At 40.8% G+C, this 23,534-nt stretch overlaps 1 protein-coding gene across 1 annotated transcript in view; it reads right to left on the bottom strand.

Moving 5' to 3' along the window:
• LOC310749638 (mucin-5B-like) overlaps positions 1 to 14,924 on the bottom strand; it is a 61,445-nt gene extending 46,521 nt beyond the window's left edge. The window contains exons 1-11 of the mRNA XM_083586929.1: positions 14,800 to 14,924; positions 12,601 to 12,672; positions 10,496 to 10,757; positions 9,871 to 9,985; positions 8,222 to 8,312; positions 6,687 to 6,796; positions 6,048 to 6,261; positions 4,507 to 4,632; positions 4,143 to 4,260; positions 2,210 to 2,348; positions 1,332 to 1,442 (exon numbers count right to left, since the gene is read on the bottom strand). Of these exons, the coding sequence (XP_083443055.1) occupies positions 1,332 to 1,442; positions 2,210 to 2,348; positions 4,143 to 4,260; positions 4,507 to 4,632; positions 6,048 to 6,261; positions 6,687 to 6,796; positions 8,222 to 8,312; positions 9,871 to 9,985; positions 10,496 to 10,757; positions 12,601 to 12,672; positions 14,800 to 14,872 (1,431 nt within the window). The 5' untranslated portion in view covers positions 14,873 to 14,924. The remainder of the gene's footprint in view (positions 1 to 1,331; positions 1,443 to 2,209; positions 2,349 to 4,142; positions 4,261 to 4,506; positions 4,633 to 6,047; positions 6,262 to 6,686; positions 6,797 to 8,221; positions 8,313 to 9,870; positions 9,986 to 10,495; positions 10,758 to 12,600; positions 12,673 to 14,799) is intronic.
• Positions 14,925 to 23,534: the final 8,610 nt, after the last annotated feature.

Here is a 23,534-nt window from a genome sequence, read left to right as displayed (position 1 = left end):
TCTATCTATCTATCTATCTATCATCTATCATCTATCTAATATGCATGTTAAAAAAGGCAAAGCTTTTGGCAGGTTGCCAACTATAAGAAGCATATTGTTCATAAATAAATTCAAAGGATGCTCCATCAATCCAATCCTGATTCTTTCCGTCTCTCTGTGCATTCATTATTGTGAACAGTAAGGGGCACAAATTACACCATAATTTCATAAACTGGTAAAAAAAAAGATGATAGGTTCTGAACAATATGGTTGACAGTGTTGGCTTTTATGATTTAAAACCTCAACTGATTATCCCACCCCCATGCCCCATTCTTCCTCCCTTTCAAATAGTTCTTTCAACGACATTCTTCCAACCAATTTAAAACACATTTTGTAGTCATTCTCTAATTGAACTTTTGTGGGTACTAAGTCATTTTGCTTTTCATGGACTATATGCCTTTTCAGAGCTGATTATTGTCATGGAAGATCTCCTTTTCATGGTGGAGCTGGCATCCCAGCAGAGAGTCCTACTCACAAAAAAGAGTCAGGAGAGATGATTTCTACTACTTTCCCTAGCAGCTTACTGTACTGCTTCCCATGTTCTTCTGGGAGGTCCTCCAACTCTTTGGAGTAGCTCCTTGGGTGTTGCGGGTATCAACAAAAACCTCCCACTTCCATGAGTACAGTTCCACTCACTGGTTGTCTGGATCTGACCCATTGTCTTCAGGAATACATAAGGGCAATTTATTTGATACTTTATTATTCTGACATCTAATACTTTGGGCATCAGCTAGAAAAAGCAAGTTGCCTTTACATACAGATTCTGTTCTAGGAATGGGTGAATCTGTCATTTTTAGTCTCTCTCAGTTTCTTGTTTTTCCAGTCTCAAGCTTAGTTCTCCACATTTCCAGATCAGTTTGCATTTTTACAAAAACTCCTCATGAAAATTTATCAGCATTTTAATGCAAACGTTTTATGCAATTTTGTTTGTATGCAAATTGGCTCACATACACATTTTTGCAAAGCTGTTTCTCTTACTATAATGCATTTTTGCATGTTATTTTCACTAATTCAATTTTTAAGCACACTTAAATTGTACTTAAAGTGTATTTTAAGCTTCAGTTTATACATTTTTGCACAAATTATTTGGCTACAGAGCTGTACTGAAAGTTTCATAGAAGTGCAAATTTTGAAGAGTGCCTGTGTTTAAATCCCCATATAGTTTTGGAAAGTGTGAATTAGCCAGGTGTGCCTTTAAATGTGAATGGAATTGAATACCCCCCCAGTTACTCCTGTCTCTTAAAGCATTGTGGCTTATAAGGTGTTCTCGATCCTTTGGTTTAGAAACTTACAGTCTGGTCTCCATTGATGTTGAGGGCAACCATCTTCAAGCATGTCTCAGTCTCTGTCAGGCCACATTTGCGGAGTTCTCCGAGAACACTAAATGTATCATCTCCACAAAACTAAAAAAGCAAGCCAACACCCAAGAATTACCACCTGCATCGCAAACTTACTGCAATAGCACCTAGAAATTAAGATTGCACTGAAAAAGTATCGCAGATGCACAGTTCTAGCTTCCTTAAACTCAAAAGTATTTTGGTTTTAGGATTTGACTTAACTTCTTATAAAGGTTGCTTTAGCTAGGGAAACTGATTCAGGATCTTTTAAATGAGAGAGTAAACATTTTGAATCAAAACTGTTGAACAGGAAAATCTGCTACTTCCCCCCTTTATAGATATTGAATGTTGGGCTTCTTAACAATATGTAAGCAAACTTCCCTAGTTGTTTTAGGGCACTCTCATGGGCCTTTTATTTGAATGTGTGGCATCTCCCTGAACAACTTTATTTCTGTTTCATTGTCGTATCATATCTAATTCTCCTGAAATGAGATTCTACCCCCCCACCCCCCACTTTATTAATTTTCCCCAAAGGTGTCTCTTCTGAGTCTGTGTCTTCTACACATCTAAAAAAAAAACATTACTGCTTTAGGGAAAATAATGGTGTGATAATGTAGAAGCAATAAGGAAGTGAGAGGGATTTAAAACTTGTAAAGGGAAACTGAATAAGCTGTGTGCCATGATATCCAAAGCAAGGGATTTACTATTGGAACAATTACACTGGTTTTATAATCCCAGAAAGAGGATTAGTGTGTGTTTGTGTGCCTGTATAGCACTGTGGTAATGGGGACATTTTTGCTAATTATAGTGACAGTATATCTTAAGTGACTTGCCTTTGAGAGAACGTAAACGCAATCTCCATGGACATTATAACGTTTTTTATCAAAAGTGGAGATGTGTGATCCACCTTCTACTGAGCAAATGCCAGGACATGGGAGTTCTATGCAGTTCCATTGGCCGCCAACACAGGAACTTGAAGTAAAGGAAGAAAGAGAAGAAACATACATTTTAAGGAAAGATATTGCCACTGACATTAGCTTATATTATTTTCCATTATTAGTTCCATTTTTTGAAGTGTATGTGGAAACATTTGTAAAGTGTAGGAACCAGCACAGCTTTGTGTTTAAAGCGTCAACATGTGGGAACTTAAAAGCTATGGGTGGGACTCATCTAATGCGTCCCATCAGAGGAAGTTCCACACAAGGACTGCTTGTCCAATAGGACTTTCCTTCCTCTCCTCCTGCCATGCCCCCGGTGCCCTCTGAACTTGGCTTGGGGGGGAGGTCAGGAGAAACCCTGGAACAGCATGCGGGGGAAGTAGGGAAAGGACCAAAATGCTTGCCCTGATGGAATGATTGCCTTTCTCAAACTTGAATCCCCAGATGTTGGACCACAACTCCCATCACCTCTGGTCCTGGTAGCTAGGAATGATGGGAGTTGTAGTCCACCAAAGGTGCTTTAGCGCAATGTTGAATTCTTCCCTATGAAGGGTTCCACAGCTCAGTGAGAAGCACAAACTTTACATGCAAAAGGTTCCAGATTCAATTCCTGAAATCTCTAGTAAAAAGGGTGAAGTAGCATGCAATGGGAAAGATCCCTGCCTGCCAGTCAGAGTAGATAACAATAGTCAAGATGAACAAATAGCATAATCTGGCAGAAGGCAGTTTCCTAGGATCCTATTGTTACTGCAGAATTTTAGCTTAATGATGTGAAAAGTCACTACTAAACCATCTCAGTGGTAATCCTGACCCATTGAGTTGTACAAAAGACTGGCTTCATTTGGTCATGCCCAAATAGCAGCTCGGTGTGTAGCAGAATAGGACGTGGGTGGTGCTGTGGTGTAAACCACTGAGCCTTTGGCTTGCCGATTGGAAGGTTGGCGGTTCGACTCCCCATGACGGGGTGAGCTCCTGATGCTCGGTCCCTGCTCCTGCCAACCTAGCAGTTCAAAAGCATGTCAAAGTGCAAGTAGATAAATACCGTAGGTACCGCTCTGGCGGGAAGGTAAACGGTGTTTCTGTGCACTGCTCTGATTTTGCCAGAAGCGGCTTAGTTATGTTGGCCATCTGACCCAGAAAAACTGTCTGTGGACAAACGTCGGCTCCCTCGGCCAGTAAAGCGAGATGAGCGCCACAACCCCAGAGTCGTTCACAACTGGACTTAACTGTCAGGGGTCCTTTACCTTTTTTATGTAGCAGAATGGCTAGCAGAGGCCTTATGGGCAGGGCTAATGTGACATGCATGTGAACATAAGCTGGAGTGTGGCCACTAGGCCAGGGGTTGGCAAGGTTTACTGGCCATGGGCCGGAAATTGCATCTGCGCATGTCCGCGGTGCTGGAAATCGCTTCTGCGCATGCCCAGATGCCAGAAATCATGCCTGCACAGAAGCGTTTTTTGGTGTCTGGACATGCACAGACGTGATTTCCGGTATCTGCACGTGCGCAGATGTGATTTCTGGCGCTGCTCAGTGAGTCCCCACGCCATGCTGTGCTGGTTTAGTGCAGCGGGCTAAGGACTCGCTAAGCGGGTGGGGTGGCTCAGGGGCCTTTAAAATGGTCTTCGTGGGCCACATGTTGCCGACCCCTGCACTAGGCAGAAGCCAAGGTAAGGAAATATCACAAATACAGCTGAACTTTCATTGGAAATCATGTTCAGAAATAACTCATTCAAATAATTAGGCAGAGCTTTTAAAATGTTGAAATCATGGATCAAGCCTAGATTCCTACACAAAGTACTTGTTCATCATATTAAAGGTTGTCAATTACCAAGAACGGCAGTTGTCTGAATAAGTTGTTCCTGGAGCATAGGATTTTCCATTATAAACACAGGAACACTGCTCGTGGGGGATGCAGCCAGCATTGTCAATGTCATCATATACAGTTCCTAAAGGAAGAAATAACTTAAACATTATAATGGTTAAAAGATGTTAAATGAGAGTTGGTTACATGCACAGCTTCCCTGACACAAATTGTACCATCTCTTTTCCTAAAAACAACATGCCTTTTCTGTAGATTTCCTTGCTTGCATGTTGAATACCATGAGGCAAGTGCCCCATTAAGATCTGTGGCGCTTACTACTAAGCAAGTGTGTAAAGGGCTACAACAGTTGGATACAAAGGTGGAAGCTTACCTGGTGGACAGAAGCAACCATCCACACAGTGGTCCTCACACAGCTGAGATCTTTCAGAGTTGGAGCAAGTGTCTGTACAGGGTGATTCACATTCTTGATACTGCATGTTGGAAGAGCATTCCATTGCTGAAAAGAAGGATATTAATTATAACTCAGTTCCCCTTTGATACACGCAGCACACTCAGCTAATAAACAATTCCTTATAGTGATTCTGCCTTGAACAGAGACCTGCCTTCTGTGTGTTGCATTTAATGCTTTTCTGCTGCAACTCCAAATGGCATCTGCTTTCTTTTGTAGCCACATACCACAACTGATGAATATTTTGACTGGGGTCTATTATAATTCCTATGATTTTTTTCATTATGCTAGAGCAGTGGTGGGGAACCACCAGCCCACCTGACTTCTGAATCTGGCCAGCTCCCCTGTGCCTGGTTTCATATGGTCTTAGGTGTGGGAAGCTTCAAGCTGTGGCTTGAATCTGACGCTTTTTGAATTTGGTGCCTTTTTCTGCTGCCCTGCAAGGTGACAGAAAAAAGCATCAAATGCAAAAGGTGCCAGAAGGAAGAATCGGAAGTAGACTTAAGAGTGTGGTCCTGATTCTGTAATTGAAGCCATTCTGCACTGTTGGAATTCAGGCCACAGCTGGAAATTCAGACCCCATTGACCTGTCAAAGTGGCCCTCCCAGAGGGTTAGCCACTGTTGGATCTGACCCTCCAGCCAAAATGGAGTGGCCCTGCACATCATGTGACCAACCAGGCATGTATTGTGGCTTGCCATTTGCTCAGTGGTATATGTGCCTCCACTTTTTTGTGGGCCCTGGTGGCCTAGCTGGTTAATAGACATTAGTTACATTTTATTAATATCTCCTTCTGAACACATCTGCCTGATGGACTTTCTCTCCTTTCATAGTTTATTGCTCAAGTGGTAAGACTGTGGGGAAAAGGTCCTCTCAAAAGCAGGAGTAATATAAGCTGGGGCATCTCTGATTACTTCATTTCTCCATGCACTGCAGATCATACCTCCCAGACTCGTCATTGCCCAAAACAGTAGAGTTGATGAGCAGATGAATATCTAAACTTCTAAATTAGTTGCATTTATCATTTGATTGCTGAAAACACAGTGTTCTGATACATTCAAATAACTCCGAGCTGTCACCATGTCCTCTAGTCTGCTTCTTTTCCAGTTTCTCTCAGCTATGTATCACCTGCAAGTTAGAGGTATCTATCTCCCACCACCTGCTACTTATGCAAGTCATTCATAAGCAGGACAAACTCAATATAGGGATCTGTGAAACACTTGAGCTTCTTACAGCCTGGTGTTCATCCACTAGTCAGGTGCTCATCCTGAAACCTGCGGGTATAGGGCAGTATACAAATTCAATTAATTAATTAATACCTTTATAAGCATGCAACTTTGTGTGTACTCCACTTTGGATTGTACCTTCTAATTTCCAGTTCACCAGAGTAATTGCTGAATATCATTTCAAGCTGTATCAAATGTCCAGCTGAAATAATTGACTAATTTACACTTTTACACTTACGGCACAGGTCTGGGCTTCTCCAGTTCTGAGGTTCCCCACCAGCATGAGCACATTGCCGGGAATATTCAGCAAAAGTGTCACAGAGACAGGAGGTGATGTCTTCTTGTTTACAGAGGCACAAGTCTTGTACACAAGCCTCAATGTAGTCATTAACTCCCACCACAGCATTGCATTGAAAGAATGAAGAGCCAGTCAGTACATGCTGGCAAAGCTCCTAGATGAAAAAGCAAAAGCAAAAAGTTTTTATCAAGAAGGACTGTTTTTAATGGTGATTAACTGATCCTAGATCAGGGATGAGGAATCTGTGGCCTTCCGGATGTCGTCAGGCTCTAGCTCTCAATGTTTCTCATCAGTGGCCATTCTTGTTGGAGAGTCCAGCTACATGTGAAGAATGACAAGTTTACCCATTCCTGTCTTAGATGACAATGACATATTTAGTACACAGGGCACTTTGTAAAGTGCCATAAATACAAGGAAAAGAAATCAGGTTCTTGCAACAAGGAGCTTATAATGTTAATTTCAGGAGCTGAGGAAACAACAACATATTTTCTCTGCCATTACAATTCTTCCTTAAGATTTAAGCATCCTTTTGGAAATAAAACAAATGTAAAGTGTAAGAATAAGCAAAAAAATTCTTACAAATTCATCAGTGCAGTTGCTCAGAGAGACCGGCGTAGGATCCTCACATTCTTCTGTCGGCCCATTCATTTTCTGCATATTCCCAAACTGCAAAGTAGTTATTTCGGCCCCTATAATGAAAAACAGCAACCATGACTTCAAAAAGATTCATATGAGAAAGTATCTTGCATAGAGGTTCTCGTTCCAGTTTGGCAAATGAGATGCTGAGAGGGATTCCCCTACTCTTAGTAAAGCATTATAGCACAATGGGATGTGCAGTAAATACCTTGTGGAAAACCAGATGCTTCCCCCCGCTGGGACAACCCTTTAGAGCACCAGCTGGGAGAACTGTACAGATCACATGGCACTCTGTCAGCCAGTGGGATAGAAAAGGGCCAGCATGGGCTGAAGCATACACCTGTTTCAATGGGGAAAAGGCTATTGACTCTATGGGAACAGTACATGATTCTGAACCCTAGTTGCGTGGAAGTCACTTCTCCATGGGTAGCTCCTGTGTGACCAAGGCAATGTTTAAACAACCAACTATGTGAGTGAGGGTCCCAACTTCAGATTTGCTACCTTTCCAGGAGGACTGTCAATTCCACAGAGAGGTCGTGTGTGTGCCCCCCCCCCAACCCCAATGGCTGTTTACTGAGGCTGTTTGGGAGAAAAGCAGCTCCCCTGTAGCAACAGTAACTTTCAAAGGGCCTTTTGACTATGTACAAGCTTCAGTACGTCTTCTCTATTGACGTAAAAACACCATTGGCCAACATTCCCCCTAACAGCAATCTCAGTAGGTAAGTATGATTGCAGCAAAAACAAGCCGAGGAGAAACAAGAGTACTCATTTTTCAGAAGCTAAAGCAACAATGCTGAACCATCTATCAAAGCAAGCAAAATATCTACACCCCACCCAAACAAATTAACACAGACAGAAAAAGCAAGCAACTCTTCCACTCAACAACAAAATGTCATCATGATTTTTTAATTAAAAGGATAAAACATTGGGAAGAGCAAAGGGTCTTATGCATCGCAGCTTGTGTCTGAGGGCACTATGGTGGCCTTGGTTTAGAACCTCAGAAATAGAAATGTTTTTCCAATCACTAATTCATTTACTTAATGCTATCAATATCATCCATATGTTGAAAATCTATTTCAATGAGCATGAATAGAGAAATTCACCTAATATCTTAATATTCAATGTGTGTTGTTGATTTTAAAAGTGAAGAATGACACATATCAGACAAATCCACCAGGTTTTTATCCTTGGGGCTTTTTCTTATGATGGGTGCTTACTAGAACAGACTACTGGCACTTCATTCCCCCCACCCCCGCCGCCAATGATAGCCATTTTGTGCTGTCATTTTTATCAATATGTATATGAATACCAGCACATCTTTTCTCCCCCCCACAAAGCACTGCTTATACCACTTAAAATATTTTGAAATGGATGAAAAGCCAAACCTCTGAAGAGATTGTAGTTCCACAGCACTCAATGAATCATGACATATAAATAGTTGATACCCAATTTCAATAAGCAGTGTTTTTGATACTTACCGTTTGAATAAAACTCATTGTATTGTGGAATGCCATTAAAATCCCCACAAAGTCCACAGGTCTGATTGGCATATTTTTTATCAAGTTCCAGCTGAAATTATATATGAGAAAGTTGATGAAAGTTAATATCACTCTCCATGATATAGATTGAAAATTCAAGACAGCAGCTGCACTGGAGACACCAAGATAACTTCCATCAATGTTGCAATTCAAATTTAGTGAATAGAAAATTGGGGTATCATTTGTGAGTCTCAGCCAGTCTGTGCTATTCATAACAACCTAGTTTTCATTGTAATATTTACAGTATATATATAAAAGCAGCTGACTCTTCTCCACTTATGCTTTCTGTTCTTTGAATGGGATTCCCTGCTCTGCAATCTATAGATAAGGTTAGGCCTATAAAAGAGAAATTTTACTAGAAAATGAAAAATTGAAGCAACAGGTGGCACCTCCTGCAAAAATGTGAATATGCTAAATGTGTAATCCAAATGTGTTTTCATCTCTTTGAAAATAGAGATAAAATGTCAAGTGGAAACATATCTTGGTTGATTTCTGCAGTTAGATACTGACTGCAAATAAGATTTGTAAGGGAAGTAAGTAAGGGGATGCGGGTGGCACTGTGGTCTAAACCTCTGAGCCTAGGGCTTGCCGATCAGAAGGTTAGTGGTTCGAATCCCCGTGATGGGGTGAGCTCCCATTGTTTGGTCCCAGCTCCTGCCAACCTAGCAGTTCGAAAGCACATCAAAGTGCAAGTAGATAAATAGGTATCGCTCCAGCGGGAAGGTAAATGGTGTTTCCGTGCGCTGCTCTGGTTTCACCAGAAGTGGCTTAGTCATGCTGGCCACATGACCCAGAAAAACTGTCTGTGGACAAACGTCGGGTCTCTCAGCCAGTAAAGTGAGATGAGTGCCGCAACCCCAAAGTCGTTTGCGACTGGACTTAACTGTCAGGGGTCCTTTACCTTTTACTAAGAGCTTATTATGAACAGAACAGGATGTTAGGTATGTATGTGTGTGAGAGAGGGTGGGGAGGGAGGCAGGCAGGCAGGCAGGCAGGCAGGCTGAATACCCCAAAGAGCCTTGTGCATATCAAAGCCCAATCTGTACTTAGAAGCAATTATTTGGGTGGTTTCTTTTCACCAGTTACTGAAAATCTGTGATGTTAACTTGCATGAGTTGACATAAGAGCATATTGCAAAGACCCTATACAACAAACTGCCTTGTGGTATCATGATTTTATCTGTAATGTTGTTCAGGTGACATCATACATACAAAAAGTAAACTCAGCTGCTGGGTTATGATGATTATGATGAAGCCAAAACAAGGCTAGTGAAAAATACGAGGGAGGTATCAGCATGCTTCATGGGAAATCCAAGTCTTGCAGAAGTAGAAAAATATTACGGGTGATCTAAAGGGGTGATCCCTGCCCCCAAACAACCCTGTGAAGACTGAGCATGCTCAGTGGTGACAGAATTTTAGTTTCTGGTGCGGGTGGGGAAATAGAAAAGCAGCAGGAAGGGAGAGTGGAATTGGGTATTGCGAAGGAAGGCATGGCTGGCTGGCAGGCTGGGATACTGAACAGGAACATTCTACACTGCCACATTCTGCTGGGGTCACACTTGTCAATTCTCTATATTATGTAGCACTTACCATTAGACTGTCCTTTTCATTCCACAGTAAGGTTAGGCCCAGCTTGACAATCACTCTCACATAGATGGTAAATTTCTCAATAACGAATCCTGATCCAGTGTAAGGCAGCTGAACCCTGATGAGAAAGCATCAGAGATACTGGATATGTAATTCAAAGCAAAGTGACATGTGGCTTTTTTTGAGGGTGTATAACTGCCAAATTGCCATCATGAGTGATTGAACTATCCCGTTACAGAACTTACTGCAAAATTATTCATGCCCACCCAAGACAAATTAGAAGGGCATGTGGCTATGGTGACCACAGCAGCAAAGCCTACTGGAGGCCACAAGCAGCCTCCTCTGTGGTTGGGAATTTTGGGCTTTCAATAGCCTTTAATGGCTTCATTAATGTATTTCTCAGTGTGCTTCAGCATGGGGATTTCTGGGTGTTGGACCACAGATTGATACTGAACATGGTAGTCACTGCACACCACTGGCTGGACGCTGACACCCAGATTAGAAGTGGCTACCATGGACCTCTCATGGTTATTGGTTCTTAGATCATGGTAGGACTGAACTCTATCTGCCTATTAAGGAATCTATTTGAGGAAGTAGGTCTGCTCAGGACACAAGTCTGTGTTATTACCTTTCACCATTCACCACAATGGCATCTTTTTGCATTTCAAAATCCGTCCCATCCAACCGCATGGTGACAGAACTGATAGTGGGAATGTCTTTCACCATTGTGCGCCTGATCTGGATGTTGAAGTCCTCATAGGCAGCATTGCAATGGGAGGCAAATACATAGTTGCAGGTCCCAGGGAAATAATAGATGTCCCCATCAAACGTCTTGTAGTGGAATTGGCCCCACGTGCTGCAGACTTGCCCATTATGAGCTGAGTTGAAGGCTGCAAATTCACAAAAGGTTGTAAAGGTATACTGCACACTTTCTGCTGACAACATCTTCATTTCTTCATTTTCTATGCCAGCTTACATAGTGACATTACTAGCTTATCACCCATTACAAACAGGCTTTTGTTCCTTGCCTGCATTTGCCCTGGGTAGACACTGTTACTTCTTTTGCCACTTTATCTGCTCAGCTCAGAAGTAAGTTGATGCTGATGCCAGCTTTCCCTTAGGCTGAAGTGGAGAAGCTGTGGCCCTCCAGATGTTGTTGGACTCAAACTCTCATCACTCCTAGCCTGCACATCCAGTGGTCGGAGATGATGGGACTCGGGAGTTCAGCAATATCTGGTGCGTCACAGGTTCCCCAACCAGGCTGAGTAGGGGATCAGAGGAAGACACATAATCCTTTAAGTTATTCTGTTGTTCAACATAAACTAGAGTTATGGCAGGATTTATTACTAAAGTCCAACAGAGCATGCTCAACAGAAGCAGGAAAAGCCCTGTGCCCTTTTGTTACCCACAACTGGAATCAGATTTCACTGCAGGATATACACTGAGTACAAAATAAGTTTAAATTAGAGAACAGAAGATCAAACACTGTGCAATACGTTATTTAGCACTCAAAGGGAACTAAAACCTGTGAAGGGGAGAAGGGATTTTACTGTGTAAAATCTACAAAGGTGTAAAAGATCTCCAGAGATGGGAAGAAAATAGTGTATACTCAACCTCTCTCCATATAGTCATTGCCTTGACCTTTCATAACTGGCACAAAGACTGTCACCTTCATCCCCTTAAACCCCCTGCCAAAACCTGGGCAGGAATTTTGTAATCTCATTACAATGAGAAATAAGTAAGTGCTTACACCGTGACAGCATAGAAGGAAAGTAAATAGTTTAGATTTCAGTTATCTCTTTGCTCTAGATGGAAATCCTTCAAAGGTCACAAGGAAGTGTGAGGCATATCCCTTTATTTCTACCTTTCTTTAGGGGTGAGCAAATATCTGCAGATATATACTAGATCGGGAAATAATAGACCTACTTAAAAATATATATATATTAACCATTCTCTACAAATTAATGAGAAAATAAATTACATGCACTTTCTTTGCTTCTGAGGTGGCCAAGGAGTGTTTGGGAGCATCCTTTCATTCTTCATATCATCTCTATGGTGGTCTGCATTGTGCAGCCTCCCTGGGTGCCTGCACTTGCACAAAGTGGAACATCCTTGGCTGGGCTTTATTTAAGGTTGTTTACAGTGCAGTCCTATACAGATCAGAAGTCCCATTGAGTTCTACAGTCCCTGCTCCCCAGTACATGAGTAAAGAACTGCAGCGTCCATGTGTTATATGTCCACCAGCTTAACTCGCTTTTATAACCTCTCTGCTTCTTTCTCTTTGTTTAGTAATTTGATAGGAGAGATAAAAATAAAGATAAAACTAAACAAAATGAGCAAGTAATAAAGCCAAGATAAAAGCAATAAGAAGAGTAAAAACAGCACTGCAACAAATAAAACAGCGCAGATAAAATCTGAAATTTAAAAGCAGCAGCAAACGCCCTCGCCTCCTGCAATATGCCACAATAAAATACCTGAGTAAATAAAACCATTTTTACTTGGCACCAAAAACCCATAAGAGGGGTGCCAGGAGTACAGCCCTAGGGAGGGCCCTGCATAGAAAGAGAATGCATTGCTTTTTTCAAATTTGCCAAGATGTTTGTTCTGTTACTTACCTGTTGAATCATCTACCCATCTATTCATCTGTTTCTTGACCTTATCCATTTTGCCTTTCTTATGAGTATATCTGATAGATACAAGGAAATAACTGAGACAGTTTATGGGTAGACTTACATGTTATAACTGGTGTTGTTGTCAATGGTGGGATGATGGTAACCTTTCCCGATTCACCTTCTGCACTAGAAGCTACAAACAAAGGGAACAGAAAAACCATAATTTGTATGTATGTTCATTTGTGTGCATTCTTTAAACAATTAAAGCCATAATCTCAGCTTTCAGGGCCTGGTAAATGCTATGATTGTGCTTTTGCACCAGTGTGCAGAAAGCCCATGGCGGAAGATAGCAATCCAAAAGTTGGCAATCGAAAAGCAGTGTGTGAAACTCTTATAAGAGCACACTCACCACGAAGTGTAGAATATGCATGACTGAGATTGGTGGATACTCTAACTATACCAGCTGCTGACAGTGGTTCTCAATTTCATTGAAATTATAAATATGCATTTTCCTTTTAGTTTGTATATCAAACTAACAGATATCGTGAATGGGCACAATCCAGCCAAAATTAATCAATCTTTCAAATCTTTATCATCCAAAATATTGATGGGCTCTGACACATCTTGGCTCTGGAGGATGTTACTGCAACAGGTATCATTAGATACATTGCCACCCACTGCTCTAAAACTTCCAAGAGTCCAGCAGAGGACACAATTAATGGTTTGGGTTTGGCCAATGAGGAATGCCTGATCTGGCCGATTGCTGTTGCTGGGCCTGCCTTCAGTGTCTTCAGATGGAAGGTTTGGGGCACAATCTAACTAAAGATAGTTTGCTATACATCTCACAGATATCTGTGGGGGCTTAATTGATGGTATAAAATTAGACAAACATAGATAAAAATCCAAAGAAAGAGTCCCTCATTGAAGGTAAATGGAAAATTGTACTGTGATAAGAGGAGTGAACCTGGCACAAGACCTCTAAATACCCAGCACTCAAGTCCTATTGATAGCAAGCGCTATTGATTTTAATGGAATCTGCTTCCAAAATAATGCTCTTGGATGATGATGATGGTAGTGATGATGACCTAAAATGTTAATCCCTGCCTAGAAATCTCACACCTGCCCTGAAAAAGCCTTACCCCTCATTTATGTCAGCTGGGTTGGTTGAGACTCAACACCATTTCTCATTTCTTCTTCATTTCTATTTCACATTTTCCAGTGCTGAACTTTGGCACTGAATACAGGTTTTGGCTTAAATCCTAGTAAGGAACTATACCAATCAACCACATCCCAGGATGCAATTCACATGGCATCAGTAATGCTTCCTGATTCAAATGAGACTCTAGTACCCTTTATCATACAATGAGACCGATAACATTTGGGACTAAACAAGGGTTTTAATTCTTCTCCCCTGCTGCCCTGTATAGAGGGGATTTTTGTGCCTTTTCTGTCCTGCCTCTTAGCCAATGTAGTTCAGGAAACAGAATGAGGGACCTGATTAAAAGATAAGCTCAGGCCTGAAGACTTGTGGGTCTTCAGTAAGCAACTCCCAGACTTGTTTGTAAATTAGGGATCACCTCAGTGCTTTTTTCTGGGGTGGTAACATTTGGATTTTGCATTTGGGAGCTACTTCGTTGAAAAATAACACATACACACACTAGAATTTACACATCAGATACATTCATATGAACAAGGCTGTAGAGGGATAATGCAAAGTGATGTCCCCCTCTTTGTCTATCTTCTTTGGAGTTTAGCTGCTGTACATACTACCGTATTTACTAGAGTCTAATGCACCATCGAATCTAATGCACACTTAATTTTCAGAACCTTGAAACCAAAAAAAGGATTTGCTGTCGAATGTAAATGTGCCATCAAATCTAATGCACACCTTCATTTTCACAGCATAATTTGGCCCAAAAAGGTGAGCATTAGATTCAAGTGAATACAGTAATATGCAACTTTAAAATGTTAGTATGTTAGTATTCTGACAGACTTCTAACCAGGAAACATGCATTTCATACTTTATAACTTTTCAAGGAGAGGCGCAAATCGTACTTTTCTATTTGATCCCCATTCAATCCCCATTAAGATGTCACTAAATGTTTTCGCTTCAGGCAGTACAATATTAAAATACCCCAGTTTATTCGGAATTGTTAAACATTTAACTGAAACAGTATTAAAAGGGTGAAAAACTCTTTGAAATTCAAACATTTGCATGACTCACAAAATAGAATGAGGAATAATTTTGAAAGTGAATTGAAATATTCAATTGCATTGGTACTTTTTTCTTGTAAAAGAAGCAAAGGAAATGAGTTTTTACCTTTCTGTTGGATGCTGCAGATCATGAATGCTAGGGCCCATAATGGCACCCTCATCCCTCTACCAAACCCCATACTGGATGGAGTTCGGTGTTAAGGTACTCAGCCCGCTTCTGGCCAGAAGGACTAGTTCACTTGCACTCTCAGAGGCTTATATAGCAGGAGGTTCTGTCTATTTTCCCAGCTTGTTTGACATGGTCTAACAAGGTGGGGCTGTGAGGATCTTAGCAGATACAGGGGTAAATAGAGGATGCGCTTTCAGTTCCTTGATGACTGGCCGAGCATGTTTGCCTTTTGGGAGGTATATTTTTTTTTGTCAAGGTTCCATCTAATAAAGGAAATTAGAAATGAATAGCAAAAAGGTAATATTTCTTCCCAGCAAATGCCATTGAAGATCCTGGAAAAAAAATCAAGGAGCTTTTGAGTCAATCTGTGGTTTTCTGAGTGACAGGCAGGTTACTGTTTAATATTCTGGTTACTGTGTTAAGTGATGCCCATCTAGTGTGGCAAACGCCTCTTTTCCTTGTTAGTGCTGAGAAGGAGTGAAAGCTTTTTGAGGTATGAAAAACTATGATAATTTGAGACCTTCTATTCTGAACATTCTGAAGGACAGATCGTGAAGCTGAGGCTCCAGTACTTTGGCCACCTCATGAGAAGAGAAGACTCCCTGGAAAAGACCCTGATGTTGGGAAAGATGGAGGGCACAAGGAGAAGGGGACGACAGAGGATGAGATGGTTGGATAGTGTTCTCAAAGCTACCAGCATGAGTTTGACCAAACTGCGGGAGGCAGTGGAAGACAGGAGTGCCTGGCGTGCTCTGGTCCATGGGGTCACAAAGAGTCGGACACGACTAAACGACTAAACAACAACAACATTCTGAACATACAATGAGACTGCTGAATCAGGCCAATGGCCCACCTTAGTCCATCATCTTGTTCTCATAGTGGCTGACCAGATGCCTGTGGGAAGCCTGCAGGATCCAAGCACAATAGCACTCTCCCCTCCTGCAGTTTCCAGCAACAAGTATTCAGAGGCATACCACATCTAACAGTGGATGTTGAACATAACTATCATGGCTAGCAGCCATTGTGCTTCTGGATAAATCCTCTGTAAGGGGCTGATAACAAGAGGAGAGCCAGAAGTGACTCTCGAAACAGTGAACCTGAAGCGTGCTCACAAATGATTCCTTGACATCCTGGAAAAAAGTGACAAGTGGGGTGCTGCATGGTTCTGTTCTTGGCCTGGTGTTGTTCAATATCCTTGCAAATGACTTGGATGAAGGAACTGAGGTGGACCTTCCTATCAAATTTAGGTAGCTAATACCTCAAGACATAGAATCAGGATTCAATATGATCTTAACAGATTGGAGAACTGGAGCAAAACTAACAAAATGTAGGGACAAATGTAAGGTTCTGCACTTAGGCAGGAATAACCAGATGCACAAATATAGGATCGGAGACGCCCAGCTTGGCAATAATACATGTGAAAAGGATGGTCTTAGTAGACCATAAGCGTAGCATGAGTCAGCAGTGCAATGCAGCAGCAAAAAAGTTGATGCTATTTTATGCTGCATCAACAAAGGTATAGTGTCCAGATCAAGGAAAATAATAGTACTGCTCTATTCTTCCTTAGTCAGACCCCGCCTGCAGTCCTGTGGCCAGTTCTGGGCACCACAGTTTAAGAAGGATACTGACAAGCTGGAACGTGTGCAGAGGAGAATGACCAAGATCAGTGCAGTGTGGCCATTGTGGCTGCAGCATTGAATTGGCTCTGTCATTGTGCATGCTCCCCATGTCTCACCCATCCTCTTCTTCAAAAAAAATGGTGTCAGGAAATCAGGTGTGTGATACTGTGCTGCCTGTGCTCCCCGCCAATCACTGCTGACACCTCCCAATGTATTATTCTGTGATGCCACCGATGCAAGTGGAACGGGATAGCTTACAATCCATACCCTACGAGGATGGCTTGATTATTTTTCAGTGTCAGTGTTTTTCTGTTTGATGATGTGAAGTAGGAGAATGTTCCTGAGAATGTCTGATCAAGGCACAGTTAAATAGTCATTGCCTAATGTTGTTTTCTGACTGGAGGTAAGCAAAGTTTGCCTACAAGTAGACCTTTCAGAAGCAGGACTTGTTTGCTGCACTAAAATGGAGAAGGGTCACAGTTTGGTTATAGAGCCCACGTTTTGCATGCAGAAGGTCCCAAGTTCATCCCTGGCATCTCCAGTTGGGGGAGGGAGGCAGAATCCTGGCTGAAACTCTAGATGACAGCTGCCAATCACTGTAGACAATATTGAGCTAGAATAGGCCAGTGGTCTAAGGCAGCTTCCTATGTCCTGCAATGTATGCTGTATTGTTTTTAACACTCAATTGGAAGCTGCCCAGAGTGGCTGGGGAAACTCAGCCAGATGGGTGGGGTATAAATAATATATTATTATTATTATTATTATTATTATTATTATTATTATTATTATTATTAACAGATACTTGTCTGCTTTGTGTCCTAGCAGGACTGACAGTTCTAAGAAATTATTTTCTTTACTCAATGTGAAAGCAAATATCAGAACACACTATCATAAGAGATGATGAGGATGAGGGCTTCTACACATCTGCACAGCAGCTATTTCTCAAATGCTCTCCAAAATTTATAGTCAAGTAGAAAAACCAAATAATACTATCTGAAAATGGAGGTGTTTGAGAATAAAGGCATTTGAGCAAACAGACCTATTTGCTCAAATACTTTTGGGAGCCTGGTATTATCTATTGACTGTTCTAGAAATTGGTTATTTTCAGCTCAGCTGTGAAATTCATTGTTGTCTGAGAATCAATTGCTGTCTTTTGAGAGAGTTCTTTCTCTCCCACACACCTTTTAGACACTTCCCCCTTTTTTTCTTTGAATATCTTTTCAGAACTCACAAGCAATATTGCTTTATGGATTAATGAGATCAAAAGGATTGCTGTGCCTTACAAAGAAGCCTCCTTAAGTAAATAAAAATGGTTTCTTGTCATCCTTAAAGCACCAGCAGCCCCCCCTTCTAACAGCTATTTAACCATGACTACTTCAGATCGTTGCTCCTCTTGTCCTGAACAATGGGCAATGAACTATCCACCTGCCTACCTAACTACCTATCTAAATTGCAGCTACGAGGGTTTACCATATATGCCCTAACTACAACAAGCATGGCCAATAGTCAGGGATGCAGGGAATTAAAGTTCACCATCTGAAGGGTCATACGTTCCCCATGCCTGCCGTAAAGGCTTTGAACATTTCTAAAGAATAGGAAGACCACTTATGCATTGCCAAAAAAAGAGGACAAAGAGGTGCTTATTTGCTAACAAACAGGTGAAGAAAAGTTTGCTCCTGACATCTGGTACTAAGGTTCAAACTACATGGGAGTCACCAGGGAGATCTATGACTGCATTGTCTCATATCATCTCCCCTGCCCCCCAAGCAGTCACAGGGACTTGATTTGGACTGGGCAGTTGTGCAGCGGGGCAGGGGGACTAAATCCTAAAGAGGCTATGTGGGAAGGGAGTGGAAATTTTAATTTTTTTAAAACTTACTGTTCATCTGATGTTCTGTGAGCCAATTTGGCACCATTTGGGCACCATTTTGTCAAAAAGTAACATACAAATAGAAAGAGGAAGAGGAGGTGGAAATGCCCCCAGTGCAAATGCAGAACAGCATGTGTAGCCCTTTAGGACCCAGTCACAGACTTTATGTCAGAGCTTTCCAAACTGTGTGTCGCGACACGTTACTGTGTCAGCTGCAGTGTGTAGCTATGTCACACAAATGCTCCCGCACTTCTCCCAGGGCTGGAAAGGAGTCATTGTAACCTCCGGTTTGCTAGTAAAACTAAATAATTGTGTCGCAAAATGATGCATGTCTAAAAAATGTGTCACCAACATGAAAAGTTTTGAAAGCTCTGCTTTATGCCATGCTATATGTTTCATTAAGCAAAAAGAAATATTTTACGGTAAAATAGAAATATATCAAAAGTTATTTTCTTATTAACTTATTTATTAAAAAATTGGTAAGTCCCAAACTTTGATTTTTAAGAATCCTTGATCTCCTCAGATATCTCAGCTTTTTGCTTCTCCCGCCTCTCTATATTTAGTCAATATAGCAGCATTTGGGCTATATTCACAATTTTTAAAAGATCATATTTATTTTGTGAGATGAAGCAAAACTGGGGGAAAGGAAAGGAAATCCAAGAAGGCACAACACTCCTATGCTTTTGGACAGATGCAACAAAAATCCTAGTAAATCCTGTATCCCATTGAGTTCTAGACCACAAGTAATCTCAACATGTATGAAGCCAATGATTACACCCATGCTGTACTATTTACTTTCCAGAGGCACAATATGAATGTAATTCTTATCATCTATAGTATTTATATCTTCTGAACCTGTACGCCAGTAGGGAACTGTTCTTGTAAAGTTCTTGGTGTGGCAACATAGATACTTATCACTTGCTGAAAAGAATATTGACACTGTATGCATATTTGTCACTCCAATTACTACCAGCATGTACTGCTGTTTCCTGGAAGTTTCCAGTGATGTGATGACTGTGTATGTGGCTATAGGCCTGTGTGGAAAGCAACACAGCTCTGACGTGGTTGGTTGGTTGATTGGTTGGAAGGTTAAAGAAAGGCACATGAACTGAAGCTGAATCCTAACAAAATGGAGGCACTTGGTCTGTTGGTTCACAGGTTGGTGTTCTGGATGCGTTTGTTTTTTTAAAAAAAATTTGCAAAAGAAACTTTATGGAATGAAACAAAAGATATATAATTCCAAACACTAGACGAAACAAATTCCCAGGACCAATTATTATATTACATTCATTAATCATAACTACAAATATTAGTAATAGAGAGATTATCTGTCTAGTCCTTCACAGAAACTTACAATAAATCATAACTCATTGTGACCATCAAATGTATCCAGCCTCTGAAGAAAAGATGCAATTATTGGTTCTGTAGAAGTGTATACCTTTTGGTATTCTGTTCAGATCTTCCAATTTTGCTGTATTATAGAGGAAATCAGACATTGGGCATGGTCGACCAATTGGTGTTAAAGAAGGATAGGACTTTCTTTATGTACGCCACAGCAGCAGCAAGAATACTTATTGCAAAGCATTGGAAGACACAAGATCTACCCACCTTGGAAGAATGGCAGATGCAAGTAATGGACTACATGGAAATGGCAGAAATGACCGGCAGAATACGAGATCAAGGAGAAGAGTGGGTGGAGGAGGACTGGATGAAGTTTAAAATCTATTTACAAAAACACTGTAAAATCTTTGAATGCTGATGACATTGAAATGAAATGAAGGGGTTCTAGTAAATAAGGATTGGGAAAGTATAATATGTGAGGGAAATTGTTTAAGGATAAAACTAATAAGAATGAATTTGCTGATCAATTTTAAAGTGGAATACAAGAAAGGGAGGCGGGTGGAAGTCAAGAAAATAAGGTAATGAATGATAAGAATTTGAAAAGAGGTCTTTTTCTTCTTTTTTCCCCTTCTTTCTTTTTTGTTAAATTTTTTTATATCCTTTTTAAAAAAAATTGTTGGTATTTGTTGGTGTTTTAATATGTATTGTTCTTTTTTGCATGGCTTTTTTCTTTTTTCTTGTAAAATTTAACAAAATATTATTAAAAAAAAAAAGGAAATCAGACAAATAGTGTAAAATTTGGTCCTTTTTTATTTCCCCCCTAAATAATTTCACTTCAGTGGTCAGCTTCTCAGAAACCACCTAGGACCACAACATTTCACACCATGCCTCTATAGAGATTCATTGTATTCCCTTGAATGAGCAGGTGTGCAACAATTAGAGTAGTCCTTGAGCATGTCAGAGACAAGAGTTCAATCTACCGGTATCTTTCTCCACATACTCTTTTTCTGTGTGCACTAAGGTGGTTGTTGCTGCTGCTTTTGAAGGGAGCAGGGAGCCATTCAAACACGAAGCATGCCCCCTCAGCACAGAATGGTACAGTCCAGGAAAAACTTTTCCATTACTTTCTGCTAAAAGTATAAACTGTCTTAGAGTCTCAGTGAAATGAATGGGCCTTGAAGCAATGATCCGATTACATCATCAGATTTCAATTAGATTCCTCTGAAAACCCCAGCCTGCAATGATAAATTGAGACACTCTCCCTCAGATCATAATGTTTTCTGTTGTATAACACCCCTTCTGACATAAGCTATAATACTGCATCTTGTCTCCATTTTACACTCCATTAAAGACCATTATTACCTTTCCCCCCGCTTGCAACATTACTTGTAACCTTGTAATTGATGGTGCCGAATTTGGTACTGAATTTTGTTACTACTTTCAATTCAATAGGATCCAAATAACATTTTCCATTATGCTTCAGATGCCCTTTTTTTAAAGTCAAATTCTGACTGGCAGCTGAATCCTCAGCTGAATCTGAACCTTTCAGATTCGATGTGAGGCATAACATGTTGGTGGGTTGTTGCTTTTTACTCTTCTGCATGTTTCAAGTGTAGGTTTTCTTAACACATGCCGTGTGCCATCCTCCTAGCTTTTTCACGTTCCTCCCCGTTTATATCTATCTTGCTAGTCATGTTATCTGTTCTATTTGATTTTCAGTCTCCAAATGCACACTGAAAAACAATAGATTACTGCCCATTTTCTTGAGGGATTTATTTTCAATACAGTCTTTTTGCACATTTAGGGCCAAACCACAACAGATGCTAAATACATGGTTTCATGTTATGTGTATATGTAAACTATTAGTGGCAGCTGCTCAGATGCCAAATCAGGATCAGGATTGTGGTGAATGAGCAGAGGGAGTTTAATGCAGAGGCGGATTTAGGGGAGCACAACCAGTTTGGTTGCACTGGGCGCAGAGCCCCAGGAATGCTAATGGGGACGTCACATCTTTGATTTAGAAAGAAGCGCAAGAGGCAGAGGGGCGCTAAATTTTAGCATTGCACAGGGCGCCACTGAAATTTGAGATTCCAAGATCCTCCATGGTTTAATGCTTCTCTCCCAATGCCCCCAGGATAACACAAGAAATAGGACCCAAACTGAGCATTCCCTTGAAAATGGTGGAGTGCAAATGAAATTGGGAGAATGTTTTTTGTTGTTTCTCAGGGGCAGGGGGCTGTGCTTACCCTATTTTGCTGTATGTGGTAGCTGGGGTAGAGGGGATATTTTTATTTCCACACTGTGTACATAAAAAGCAGGTAAAATCTTGTTCACACACATTCACAGCAGCCCACATCTCTATCTTTGCTGACTACCAGCCCAGCAGCACCTCCTGGGGTGCCTGTGTGACTAAATGCTGTTGCGTAGTAGTGACATAGGTATTCCAGGAAGTGCTGCTGGGCTGGAAGCCAGCATGGAGACAGCTTTGTACTGCTGTGAGCACACACACAAGACTTTTACTTACACAGTGTTTAAAGAATAATAAAAAATCCCTGAGCCACCTTGATCAGTAAAATAAGGCAAATGCAGTCCCCCACCCCCAATTTTTCTCTCCCTCCCTGCAATTCTCACTGTATAGTAGAAAACTGCAGACAGTCACTCTCCAATTAACAAGGAGTTGCATGGTATTGCAAAATGGAAGGCAAATTTTGGCCCAGCTCTTGTATAGATTAGTCCTGTTCAGGGTTCCCCACAACCAAACATGCCTTTTTTCAGGTTAGTCATTTCCATTTCCCACCCCTTTATACCAACAGTGAGCATATAAGGTCATAATCAGAATAGACCCATTAAAATTAATACTTAGTCTATTGATTTGGTTGGATCTTTTATCACCCTAAGTGCCCACTAAGCATGCTTAGCCCTCACTGGCCTGTTATCCCCATTCCTTATATTTCCCTCCCTAATTTTTGTTTTTGTATTTTTTTGTGTCCCTTGGTACTTTGCTCCTAGTCTCCCACTTATGCACAGATGGACTGTTTTGATTGTTTCCAAATTCAAAGAATTAGTTCACTATTACTTACAGAATACAGATAGTAAGATTTGTTTTATATCAGATCACTCCATTCTTGCTTCTGTAACGCTCCTTCTCTAAAAGCATAAGTTACAATTAAGGAATTACTTAAGGATATCAAGGGTATTATCACTTGTCTGCACGAGTATCTGTAATGTTTCATGCTCTATCTTGCTAAATGTAAATGTTTGTTTATGTTTATGTTTTATTTTTAATAATGTTTATTAATTTCAAAAAAAGCTTATGCAAAATTCTGCAAAACATAGTGCTATCAAACAAGATCTGATGACAATATACATTAGTCCATATCATGGGCATAGCCAGGATTTGTGTCAGGAGGGCAGGCTTTTTGTTGGGGAGGGCAGAACCTCAGTTAGTTAAGTATTTTTATAGATTTACTTGATTGGGGAGAAGCTGCACCCTCCCCCCACAGCAACACCCATGGTCCATATAAAATTATAGATCACTGTCAAACAGGCATAAAATAAAACCAAAATAAATAAAGCACAGGTATGTTAATGCGTGGAACTATTTACAGCATAGACATAATGGTTAAATAAGACAGGACCACAAAGCATGGACCTTATTATACCAAGGGAATGTAATTAAGTATTCAAATTCCCTGATTCACTGTATCAGCCACATTCATACATAGGCCAAGGAGGTGGGGTCCTTTTCATTTTATTGCTGATGCTTTAATGAGATGCAAATGTTTTTCAGTTATGATGTTAAGAAAATTTATAAATTATATTACATGTCTGAGGGTTAATAC

Source organism: Podarcis filfolensis (genome assembly GCF_964270895.1).
Source record: "Podarcis filfolensis genome assembly, chromosome: 1".
Classification (NCBI taxonomy): Eukaryota; Metazoa; Chordata; class Lepidosauria; order Squamata; family Lacertidae; genus Podarcis; species Podarcis filfolensis.
Note: the sequence above shows the minus strand (reverse complement) of the source record. Positions and strands in the feature narration are given on the sequence as shown.